General features: G+C 36.8%; 1 protein-coding gene across 1 annotated transcript in view; it reads left to right on the forward strand.

Moving 5' to 3' along the window:
• NKAIN2 (sodium/potassium transporting ATPase interacting 2) overlaps positions 1 to 13,562 on the forward strand; it is a 562,467-nt gene that overhangs the window by 287,224 nt on the left and 261,681 nt on the right. Inside the window, exon 3 of the mRNA XM_075145763.1 lies at positions 6,694 to 6,774. Within this exon, the coding sequence (XP_075001864.1) occupies positions 6,694 to 6,774 (81 nt within the window). The remainder of the gene's footprint in view (positions 1 to 6,693; positions 6,775 to 13,562) is intronic.

Genomic DNA, 13,562 nt, shown 5'->3' on the forward strand with positions numbered 1-13,562 from the left:
GGGTGGGTATGTACTATGTTGCAGTAAATTGAGTATTCAGATATTTGAAGTTGCTTCCTGCTGGTAAATGTTTCACAACAAAGATGTGATCAAAAGAAATACAGGAATTGAATGATGAGTGAAGCCAAACCAATAAAATCTCTGCTGCTAAGTCAGAAAGATAAAATAAATATGTCCTGTTAAAGTTTCTGCCTTATCTTACTTTCTTTAGTACATAAAATGCACTTGTGTGAAAAAGGTCATGAGTTTTAACATATGGATGCAGAAGGAACCTAAAAAAACCTGCAAAAAAAAAAAAAACAAGAAGAAAAGAATTTGAGATGACAAGAAGAAAATTTCTCTGCTCCTCATTTGTAAGAAGAATGGCAGAAATACTGTGTTTTTAAAGAAAACTTTTTAAAGTAACTCCTTAGTTACAGAATACTTTCATTTGGGGATCTAGAATATTTGTAACACCCTAGTGTAACATAGTAAATTGGCTGAACAATGCTAAAATGTAAGTTATGTATTTCTGTGTGCTTACTTTTACATTTTGGCCATTAACTCTTATAGCATCATATGAAATCATTATTTATTAAGAATAGAGTGACTACACTGAGAAAATGTTGTGTATCTTTCTTATGAAGGCTGTATGAATGGGCCAATATGTCTCCTGAGTTATTCATGGGTTCTTGGAATGGAGGTTTGTCATTTAGTGTTTAAAGTAGTATTTTAAGATGGTACAGCTGGACACTGAAACAGAAACTGAAAAACAAACGAAAGTGATGCAGTACCCAAAAGCAGCTGCCATGTTAGCACTTCTCCCAGTCTTTTCCACTAAAACCTAAAGAGCTGTGAATCCAAGAAACAGAAAATGAACAAATGAATGATTCAAGTTTAAGCATTAATGGACCATCAATGTGTGTAGGATACAAGAGACAATAGTTCTCAGAAGCTGGCTTTTCAGCAGTCCTTTGGGGATATTTTACACTGGTGCCGTTTAAATTGCTTTGTTCTTTTTGTTTATGTGGAAAAAAGGGAGTGCATATCTGCATAGTGCAGTGTTACTATCTCATTTTTGATGTCACCAGTACGAGATTTTTAATGGGCTCTGTGACAGTGGGAATTTTGCCTTGAAACAGTTTAGCTGTCCAAACAGCAATGGTGGAGTGATCTGTGTCAGACACTGAGAAATGAACTGAGTCCTGGAAGTGCCTTTTCCTCTCAATTGACTGTAATGGGAATCTAGACACTGCTCAGAGGAGGACATCTGCATTGCAGACATCTAAATGTGGGCAGATGGATACCACTCTGGCAGTAATGTGCTCTGTAGAAATCCAGCTTCTCTTAGCAGAAGGAGTTGGAGCTATGTCTTCAGAAACAAAGTAAATCTCTGCTGTGCATTCTGGGCCCAGCATAATTCTGGCACACAAGAAAATGGAAACAAAACAGAAGAAGCCAAAAGAAAAAAGGAGCCCAGTGAGTCCCACCCAAGCTATAACTCCTGATTCATCTTTGGAGTCAGGCTGTGTTTTCTGATCCTGCTCCGCACTGGAGGCTTCCTGTTGAGGTGTGGCTCCTAATGGCTTCTAGAACTGGACTTTCCACCACACTGTGCTCCCCACACCCTCATCAGCTCTCAGGGGAAAGCCTCAGGCAATTGGAATGGGAAGGAAACAGCAAAATGCACAGGGCAGGTTAAATTAGAGAATGGTGCCTACAAAGTGGCTACATGAAGTCATCCTGTAGGTTGCTGTCATTGCCACTTCAAATGCACTTCTCCCAGGGGAGTCTAGGTGAGGTCTTTTACTAGTTCCAGGAAGATGGAAACAAGAGAGGCAGAACTTTTGCTGATTGGTGCTGAAAAGGTTCGAACAGGCAACACCACAGAAAGTTATGACAACTAAACCATGGGCTTCGCTGTTCAGGAACAGCTAACTTCACCAAATAGTTGTTTCTATTTCAGAGGGGCTTTTCAAAGGTAAGCAGAGCTGTAGACACCTCAAAGGTTAGCTGAATGTTATCAGTAAGTTTAGATAGTATGTTGGTGCCAAGTATTCAGAATTCCACTTGTTATCAGATTTGATGGGTCAAAGATAAGTTTGGAAATTATATTTCTAAGTGATGTATCTTCATAGACAGAGGAAATTAGAGGAAAATAAATTAGAAGCAAAGATAATGATAACTGTGGACAGTTGTTACCATGTTATTTGAAAGAGGTGCTCCTTATCAGACATGCTGGGCTCAAGGTAATCTTTGAACAAGTCAAGTACTGTTACCCAGGTAGCATAAACAATCACATTTTTAATTACTATGGCAAGTGTAGTAATTATCATTTTAGAAATGCACTTAGTTTCTTTTTCCTGAATGGAGTATGGAGGGGTCTTGGGGCATAATATTTTCAGATTTGGAAGAATCTAAAACTAAAATTGTGTACATTTCTAAAAAGAAAAGTAGCAAATCACTAATCACAACAAAATTCAATTGCTTTGAATTGCACAAGGTAATATCTTGTAGGTCTGGAGCCCTTGTATCCCTCAGTCAAATGTGATTGATATTGACTTGCATATCCAAAAAGAATTTGGGAGCAAGAGAAATGTTGTGTAAAGTTCTGTAAAAAAAATGCTTAAATTTAAAATACTTATAGCTGTCAGAGTTGCTCACTATTTATACTTGAAAGGTATGTGACATATTTCTCCTTCAGGCAAAGTGGCAAGAATATCAGATGTGAGTTCTGGTGACCAGGTTTATATCAAAGGCAGTAGTGGGCTACTGGACCTTTGGTTCTTGTGCCCTTGTGATCATTTTTCTATTGAGCTGTGGAATTAAGTCTAGTAATTTAATTTCTTTGACCTTCAGTTTTCCTGTTAGTAAAATAGAGATAATGTGACTTAGCCAACTTTGAGAGAAGTGTGAAGAGGGATATATGGATTCTTACTACTGTTACAAGTATTTTAATATTTCATTGCCCAAGAGAAAAGACATCCTATTTTAAGTTGTGTTGATTCATAGCAAATTTTCAAACCTGTAACTACACAGTATCAATAAATCATAAAGTAGGTAATTCTTCTCATAATTCTTGTAGAGGGTTGTAAATTCATGTTTACTTGAAGAATGGTAAGCATATTCTACCATATAAGAGCTGTATTTACAAAAAAAGTAACTTTTACTGGTTGGCTACAACTTTGCAAAATGGTAAGTATTTAAATCTTCAGTCTTAACCTTCCAGTTATACGTCTTTCCAGTGTGGATTTCCATAAAAATAATAAGCTGTGTTGTTATTCCTATGCCTCCTGTCAGTATCTCCTGCTTGGTCAAGTGTGTGTTCATTAAGGTTCTCGTCTTGTTGATATGTGACTGCTGTAGCACTGTGGTGGCTTCTGTCAGATAATGCAGCTGTCTTGAACTCCCACATATGAGAAAAAAATACAGCTATTGCCCTTTGAAGAACTCTTATAAAATGTGTTTCTAATTAGATACATATAATAGAGAGTACCAGAGGGATTTGTTCATTGTCACAGACCTTCAGAGCTGAATTTCCGCAACAATTTGCTGAAGCACATAGACAACAAGAGGCATTTATGACTGCATGAGATCCAGAGATAAGAGATGTGCTAGATCAGAAGCATGTGAAATAAGAAGCAGCGGGAAGCAGAAGCATCCTCGTATTTCAAGATAATTATACTCAGTGTTCATCCGCAGAATTCAGGCAGCAAACAATATAACATTTCAAAACAAAGCAGCTTAAAACATACTTTTGAAAGACATGTTTAAACGTTATCTGTAGTCCAATAACAGCAGATGCTTTTTAAAAGAGTGTATCTAAAACTCAGATAAATTTGTCATTTTTTTCGTGATACACTACACAGTGGAAAAGAGAAGTTTCACTTCTTCATGTAAGCATAAGGCTCTCTGCCGGGACAAGCAGCTCCAAAGTGCCTTGGAGTGTTCTGCTGGTTTTGCTGTGCGCAGAGAGCTTTTTAATCAGTTGTTGCTTACATGCAATGTGACAAGTTGTGTCATGAACAGCCGATCTAATGAAACCCAGTCTCCAGTGGCTCTCTCCCACATTTTTGTCCCCTACATTTTGACTGATAAAAGATGATCTTGTAAGTCTTTCTCTGTATGAGGACTTAACAGAGTATCTCTTCCCATTTGTAGGCCTATTTTCCTGAAACTTTTGTGCAAAAATATCTTTGAATTTTCTAGTCTTTTGTCCAGTTTGCTTAAAATTGTTCAGGAGCACAGAAGTTGTTTCAAGGGAACAGGCATCACACATGGATATTACTGCTTAAGTACATTTCTTTGGGAAACTAGTCTAAATGCAGTACTTAGAATTTTCACTATAAGAAATCCAATTATCTTTGTGTGTCAGAAAGAATACTTGTATTAACTCCAACAGATTATATGTGTACTTGTATATAACATCAAAGTATTAAAATAATTGGCAAAACCTGGCAAGTTAAAATGCTGCAAAGTTAGGAAAAAAATGCCAATTTAAGGTTCTTGAATCTAAATTAATGTTTTCTTCTCTTGTTCTGGTAGTTATAATGCTCCATGTTACATGTGAAGCCAGGTGTACCATGAACAAGCTCCAGGAAAATGAAATGCTCAATATACTTAGTGTCTCAGAGCTGGGTTTAAAAAAAAACATGAGTGTATTAAGACCATGCATCTGAATTAAGTTCCTATGTTCCGAAGTTTTATGAGCAGTCTATGCTCAAAGAGTAGATGTGCATTAAAGAGGCCATGACATCTCCATCCCTGGAGATATTCAGACCTCAACTGTACAAGTCCCTGCACAATTTGATCTATGCTGCTTGTGCTTTGAGCAGAGATTGGACAGGGTGACCTCCAGAGGGTCCCTCCTGACTTAAATAAACATATGAGCTGTGACCGGATCTATGGACTAGTAAAAGCTGTCCTATAAAGTATATGTAATCTGTATGCTTTAAATTACCTAAAATTACTTCTCTGTAAAGCAATTCAAACCTTTAAAACTGTGTTAGCTTCCGTTAGGTCAAAACAATATTTATCATAATTCTTTAAAATCTGTACATGGTCTACCTGATAGGTAGGCTGGTTGGCAATTATTTGGTTATCTATAAAAATAAGAAATCGGAACAGGCCTAAATTTTATTCATGTTGGATACAGTCTCACTTTAGATCACCTGAGAAAGGACAGAATTGTATTATTTTCACAGTGTCAGGAAGATTAAGTAGAAAATGGCATGTTGAATGATAGACAATCTGTTGCAAAACAGCACTTCAAAGAGAAATGCAAGAAGAATCCAACATAACTTGTTACTGAATTTAGAGAATGAGATTGTCATTCATGACAAACAATGGTTTGTCATATATTTTTTGTAAGGGATGGATAGTGTACACTCTAAAATATTGTCTCCTTACTGAGAAGGTGATATAATGCAGAAAACAGTGTTTCGTGATTTGGAAAAGTAGTTTAACAAAATTTAATTAGTACAGTTTGAAGAAAAGTCAACAAAACAAGAAGAGTAAGTCTGTAAATACTTGAGAGAAATGGATTGGTGATATAAAAGGAGGAAATAGCCCTCAGCTATAACAGATAGGGAATAGTGTTGTGTCTCTGTCGTATTTCGCACGTATTCAATGCCATGGGTCTGTGGAATGAAATTAGCAAACATGCAGAATTGAATTGTGAACAACTAAAAGATAGCTACAACAGCCATTAGAAAAACAGTTGTAGATTCTAAGGTTTATTAGATGATGGAATAATTTGTCAAGGGAAGTTCTCAAGCACAAGCATTAGATAAGAGTAGCAACAGCAGGTCAAACCTTATTATGCAAGATCTTCCAGCATTTCGGCAGGGAAATGTAGTTTCCAGTCTTAGCATATAAGGTCTTATGAATACAAAAAGAAGCAAAGTAGTGGACAGAAGGAGAGAAAACATGTACTCCATTACTCACATCAGATATGTGAATAAGAAGTTTGGCAACTGCCAATGAACAGATATTGCTTAAGCTTGAATACTTCTCCTATACACTGTTAAACAAAACAAAACAAAACAAAACAAAACAAAACAAAACCAAAGAAATTGGCTGTTTAAAATACAGTCTGCCCCTGAGGGTGTTGAATAATTATGAACCATGCTTTGGAATGTTCACAAAATGTATTGATAGAGGCAGCTGTCATGACCAAATCCCTCCATATTTTGTAGAAATATTGCAAATAACCTATGCATAGGTTTAGTTTCTTGAGGATATATATATAGGTTTAGTTTCTTGACACTAAATCAGAAGTGTTGCAGAATCCAATGCCTACTTCAACTAGACTTTGTTATTCAGTAAGTTATATTTGAATAACCATTTGAATAAACAGTTCTGCACTTCTCACATATAATTGATATTACATGCCTCTCTTGATATTGCAATATTTCCCATTTGAACAATAATAAGAGATCCAGATTAGTCTTAAATTCAAATGTCAGATCTATCAACTGTTTTCACAGATACAGATTTTCTGTTGTGACTGAGTACTCACTAGGTCACTCTAGATTGTGTCTGTGAAAGGGAAGAATTTATTCTTGATTCTCTTTTATATGTAACATTTGTATTCATATGTGCCATATATATAGTCTGGTTTTGTCTTGGATTGAAGTAATGGTCTGATGAAGTAAGTTTAACTCAGTTGATAGTGAAATCATTAATGCACTGTTTCTCTCTTCCTCCCTGCAGTATGCTGTCTGGCTGGTCCTTTGGGTTACGTGGAACGTGTTTGTTATCTGCTTCTATTTGGAGGCTGGGGACCTTTCAAAGGTAATTTACCACTGGATACATTTAAGCCATCAGCACTGTGTTAACATGCCCCAGTAAAAAGGCTGTGTTCTGTTTTACTCATCCTCTTAGTGTTATTAGAATGAGGGTAGTATGATGGAAATTTGGAGTATTCTGGATATGTTAGAAACTTTTAATCTAGACCGTAATGAGCATATACCTTCTGATGCCCACCTTCTAATGCCCACAACAATATTGGCATATATGTTTTAAAAGAAGATTACCTCTTTTTGCCCCCTCAGTAATTCTGTGATGCAAATTTCACCTCTATGAGAGACATTAATTAGTGATTTCATGAATACGAAAGGTTACCTTCTCAAGGGTAAACAAATATTTTTTTGTACCATTTAGCTGTTACTTAGCTGGATTCCTTTCAGGGGTCTTATACCACAGCATAATAATTGTAAAACAAGATGTCTTTCATTAAATTAAAATGTAAACTGAGGTGCCAGAACAGATTGCCATTTGGCTACAGCAGTGTTTTTTAACAGTGCTTCTGATAGGAATGTTATGATTGAAGACACAGTCGAAATCCATATTTTCCTAAGAATGACATATTTATAGGGTTTTATTGACACTGTAAGTGGTAAAACTTAAAGTGGCAGTTGGTAATGGGTTCAAACCAACATTTCAAACCAAAACTCCTACTTTCTAAGGCGTTCCCAGAAGGCTGGTGATTTGTGGGATAAAAGATTAGCAGTGGTAATACATTTTTTTGCTATAGTAATAAGCTTCAACTAAGTCTAAATATTGCTGTCTATGCTGAGTTATGCTCACAGTGGTGTGAACTGACCATCAAGGAGAATCCCACGTGTGAAGGAGATCACATGCTCTTCTTGACTCAGATATTTAATTGCTGTTCCTGATTAAAGGGAGTTTAGCCCAACTGTAAATTACAGATGTAATTCTCTGATCTTTTGTGAGTTACTGATATGTTATGATGCATAAAGTTAAACACAATTATAGGAAGAATAAATGAGGCAAAGATACTTCCTTACCTGTATTTGCTCTCAAATCACCCCCAAAGTACAAAAAATACTGGAAACTGGGAAATTTCATCCCCGTGTATTCTGTTTCTTCAAAAGATGCAGACTTCAAAAGGATCAGAATTTCATTTCCTGAGGGTGTAAAGTAATTTTCTGCAGGTAAAACGTTACAAGACATGCCCAATCTCATTAAAAGCTTGGCAAAACCACAGTAAATAAAAGAACTTGCATATATTATCTTTTATTTGGTTAAAATGCTTTCTGTATTGCTAAGTGAATTAATGTATATTACAAACCTGTTGTACAATTATACTCAACCCAATCCACACTCTTTCCACCTGGTTGTTTTAGCCACCTGCATTATTAAACTTGTAAATGTTGGGATGCTTACCATGTCTGGGAAAGTGAAAGGGGGTGGGAAAGAAGGGAGGGAGAAAGGAGAAACAGCTGTTTGAGCACTGTGTTTTAATGGCTATAAAAACAGCTTAAGAACACTAGTAGGTGCTACTTGGAATAAAGATGGGCCAAAACCACTACCTAAACCTGGAACTGATTTTTTCTGAAGTCTGGGGCTGTGTCATCTAGAATGTTTCGCAACCAACCATATGGTTCAGGCTTATATTTGGATGCAGTTAAAATTTTTATTTGGTCTTTAGTGGTATTATTTGTTCCAGTGATATGATCTGCCTTAAAATATCCAGTAGAGTATATTCTTTCCACTTCAGCTGGTTTTCAGCATTGGTAAAGAGAGGGAGAACAGGAAAAGTTCCTAGAAAATGGATTGAAGAAATAGGTACAGATCGACTCATTATCTACAAAAGATCTAATTCACACATTGGACATCACTCTCCTCTCCCTTTCAACTGCGCATGGTACATCAAAACTTCCCCACATGATCAAATCTTCTGCAAGATCTAGGACTTAGGAATTTGTGTCTAATGGAAAGATACCCAACTGTTTGGATGGATAAAACTTATCCTCCTGTTCTAGATCCTTTAGACTCTCCAACTGTTTTACAGATGTAGGTATCTTACAAAATGGATAATTTTAAGTTTTATGTCTCTTAGTCACATTTATACGTCTTGCACTGAATCTTCTTTATTATTTATGTTTTCATCTGGGAATAACTGCAACTTCAAATCTGTAATGATACTCCTGTGTATTTTTTTGTGTTTGGAATGGCACATAGAAGCTTGAAAAAAGCTCTGGGTCTGAATTCGTTCTAAATGGAGAATAAAAAATAACCTTTAGGTAAGTACCAGAGGGATACCTCTGAGGTTGTAAACCATGAGAGAGGATCCTGCACAGCATGGCTTTAGGAATTGATAGGTTAAAATTACAGCCTAACAATAGTTCAGCTGGGTATAGTTTACTTTTATATGTATAATTTATAGCTTTCTACCAAATAAAATAAAAGAAAGACTTTTTTTAAAGTTTTGAGAACAGCTTTTATTCTATGTGTACATACATCAATTTTTCCATCATCACTTGCTGATACAGTGGAGAGAACGTATTTCAATTGTTAATGTACCTTATTACAAAAGGCTTCCTAGCTTCATCCTTTTTTATTTTAGTTGTGGAGGCGGAGGTCATGACATATTTACAGCTTCTCCTTATTACACTGAAACAGGCCTGCAAAGACTCAGAAATTTTTAGAACAACGAGGTAATCATCTCTGAAGAGACTGAGGAGGCTCAAGGATTGTTAGTGAACAGCCATGTAAATCTATTTGCATTATACACCATTACAATCATATATATCTTCTGGAAAATGGCATCACACTAAGTATTTTCTGTCCTTGAGGCACGGTTGTCTTTGCTGAAACTCTTTGACAGCAAACTGGAATATTTATGGCTTAGAAGGTTTGTAACAAAGAGGAAGTGCAATCTACTTGTTCTTAACTTTGATTGTTATGTGGACCTGTGAATGAATGCCTAGAAAACCCAACTTCACTTCTTGAAGAGGATTACTCTTCAATAATATTTAATTAATCTGTGGATTGTTTTGCTTACTGGTGAGTGCCATACTCAGTATAAGTAGGACTTTAAGATTTCAGGAGTGGTAATATTTATTTTGGCATGTGGCTAGGCAAATGTAGCATATGAAAAGTGTAACCTCTTGTCTTGAATGAGACACATTTGAAGTACACTAGTGAAACAAAAAGGAAAACATGATAGAAAACATCTCTGAGAAAATTTAATATTTCAATGATTTGTTTAAATATATCAAAAAAGGACAGAAGGAACTAGATTCAGCTATCTTAGGGAAAAAAAAAAAAAAGCCCCCAAAAACCCACAAAAAGTTATCAGTCTGTTTAGCATTTTTTTACTTTCTTCTTCAGACAAGACTCCCATTTACTTCTATGGGATTCAGCTACGACTTCTGAATAAAGACCCTCAGTAGAAAGAGTGCTGCAAATACTCATGTATTGAAGAAACAGCACTCTTGCTTCAAGGCATTTAAAAGCTTCCTCTAATGATGTCTAAGGATCCCACAAGCAGAATAGAAGCAGAATGAGAACTATTGAACACCCATTTTTAGTTTGAAAATTAGTAGACAATTTTTTGCTGCAAAAAATGCATGGCTGAGGTTGCACTGATCCCATCACAAGTGTGGGAGTGTAGAGATGCTGCCATTCTCAGTTACTGGGAGTCAAGGTGGCAGCTGGACTTGGGGTGCTGGACAAGGGGGACCAGCTGGGTTTCAGGGTCCAAAGCAGCCCTTGCTGCACATGGTCCCAGCCTCATGCCTATACTTTTGGTTCTCCTTGCATGCATCCCTACTTGTGTGACCAGATACAAGAGCTCTCCTCTCATTGCCACCTGGCTGAGCTCCAGTATTGCTTTGCTGTAGTCCCTACAGTACTATGTGAATGTGACCAAGAATACACTTTTTAAAAACTTGTTTTAACTGTCAAAATTGAGTTAGTTTCTATTTGTGTGGCATTCTTGACATCTTCCTTATTTATACCGAATATCATACAAAGGTTACATTTAATATATTAAATCATAATGTTGTACTTATATATCTTTTAACACAAAAATTAGGTGTTTGAAAGTCAAACAATCCGGAATCAAGAAATGCCAGAATTAAGGTTGCTTGTATAAGCATAATTTAGCTCTCCCTGTACATTCATTTTTATATAGCTTTTAATTATGCAGTCACAACTGTATTTTTTTCTTTTTCATGATCTTTTCCTTAATCTCTGTGCAGCATGGCCTATTTTAGACATGAATCAGGTTTGGGAATTGAGAGATACTGCCATACTGGGTCTTACTCCAGTATTGTAGTAGTCAGAAAAAGCTTAATAAAGGGGCAAGGAAAAAAAAAAAAAGTGCTTTTCTTACCATGTGTGGCCATTACATATTTTGTTTCATCCTCATTGGCCATTATGTAATTAATTTCCATACTTCATACAAGTAAATCGTGTACTTCAACTCTGCTCTGAAAACATGTAGCATAATACTATGAAAGCTTATGTACAGGACGGTGGCACCTAGGAACCCTAAGCACAGTGGTGATAGTATGTACATAGGTCACCATGTGTAGTTAAAGTGCAGTTCCTCAAGATTTTAGCACTCATTCTACGTATCTGAGTTGCAAGCTACTGTTCTTTAAAAAAAAATGCTGCTATTTGCATTCAAATGAGGTTACTTCCTTTCCTATATTGTCCTGAGCTGCAACAGGGGGAACATGAAAGAATAGGAAAGATTAAAAAAATACACTTATTTAAAATTGAAATTATTAAATGTGATACCAAGAACTGAATGTATTGTAGCTATTAAAATGTAAACTAAAGAAAAATATGTAATCAGGTTGTTTTCTGCCAGAAGTTTTAAGGGAAATCATATGTTTCTGAACACATTTTCTCCTACCCACTCCAAATATCTGCAAATATAAGATAACTTCGACCCACAAAATCATGGACTAATTCATGTTGGAAGAGACCTCTCAAGGTCACTTAATCCAGTCCCCTGCTCAGAGCAGCACCAACTTCAAAGTTAGATCAGGTTGCTCAGAGTTTTAGCCAGTCAAGTTTTAAAAGTCTCCAAGGATGGAAATTTCACAACCTCTCTAGTTCTTTTCCATTCTCATTGTGAAAATATTTCTTCTGATATGCAGTTGAAATTTCCATTGCGGACACTGCCTCTTGTCCTTTCACTGTGTGCCTCTGAGAAGAGTCACGCTCCATCTTTTCTAACACCCCCTTTAGGCTTTTAACTGAAGTTGAGTACTTCAGTTTTCTTTTTGTCCTTTCTGTAGCTGAATTCCTATTTCCAACCACAGACAGCTTGTTGCACCTCAAAAGAAAAAAGCTAATTATTATGTAATAAATATTGTGTTCACTTTTCACGATTTTGCGTGCTTTACTATGGAAGAAAAATGAAGAGTCTTCACATATATGTAAAGCTATACAGTATCTTAAGTAAAATGTGGAAAGATGAAGGTTATTCTTGTTATCTGGAAGAAGTAATAACACATTCAAAAATAATTAGAATCCTTCAGTTCAAAGACAATTCAATTTATATCAACCTTTATGTTGCCTGATACTGTATTTAGGGAAATACTGAAAACATTGCATGCAAAACTTGCAGTCGAATAAAATGCTGAAAAGATGTAACTCTTCCCCTTTCCAGCTGAGGTAAGTATGAATCGGGAAGGTTAACCAAAACTTGGTGAAGGCTCACCAGTAACTCATAGGGAGCAGGAGGAAGGCAATATAATGGCATTGCTGGGGAATACCCCTGGGGAGAGAGACAGCTCTGGGAGTGCAGAGGAGTACTGGAGAAATGAAGGTTTAGGGAGAGAGTTTGCTGCTGGTTTATTATCTGCAAGTATTACCCACTCTGTAGCTGAACTGCAAGTTTGTTTTCCACATCATGAAAGCAGAGTAATAAAGACAAATGTAAGAAATCATGTAAGTGGAATTCCCCAGCTGCCAATGTACACTGATTAAAATCAGTGTTTTCATGATAATAGTCATGGTTCAAAGTAAACTAAGACCAGAAGGGACTTCAGGGTATGGATAGTCCATTCTCCTGCCTCCAGCCAGGCTCAGCCACCAACCTGGACTATGGGAGAGCATCTCATGCAAAAGATGTTAAGGAGGAAACGAGCAGTTTAGAAATCCACCCACAGCTGGCGTTCATGCATTAGCAACTTTTCACTATGGATAAGTCCACCTTCCCCTTGTTGACCTGAGATGTTAGTCCGGGATTAGCCAGATGTGGCTAACTTTTAGTGGCTGTAGTGTAGTCCATCCCTTCTCTTTCCCTTTTCCATTGGATGACACTAATGGGAAGAGAAGGGGCAGCAATGGCCGTAGCACTTCCTGCCAACAGACAAATTAACGTCAGCCCTACATAGCTGGTGGGGATAAATGGAAGGGGTGGGAGGAAATATAGAGCCAATGTTTCCTCCTACCATTCCCATTTGTCCCCACCATCTTATACAGCAAAGTTACAAGGATCAACAAGAAATAGGCACCTGCTAGTATTTTTCCACTTGAATATCCCAACATTGGCAAGCACACATCCACCTCTGCATCTGAGTTTCACATGCCACTGCTTGGATTGATACCTAGTTGCTCTGAAGTGCAGTTTATATCCATATGCAAATTAACTGCAATAATGCAAATTACGTCAGGATATGATTTGCATAGCTTGTCACTCATGATGCTTAAAAAACATGCTGGCTATGAGTGCTGAACACTTTATGTAGCTAATATACTCTTATTTTAAAGGGACAGTTTGATACCTAGATGAAGCTGATGAGAGAAGGAAA

Source organism: Calonectris borealis, chromosome 3 (assembly GCF_964195595.1).
Source record: "Calonectris borealis chromosome 3, bCalBor7.hap1.2, whole genome shotgun sequence".
Lineage (NCBI taxonomy): Eukaryota > Metazoa > Chordata > Aves > Procellariiformes > Procellariidae > Calonectris > Calonectris borealis.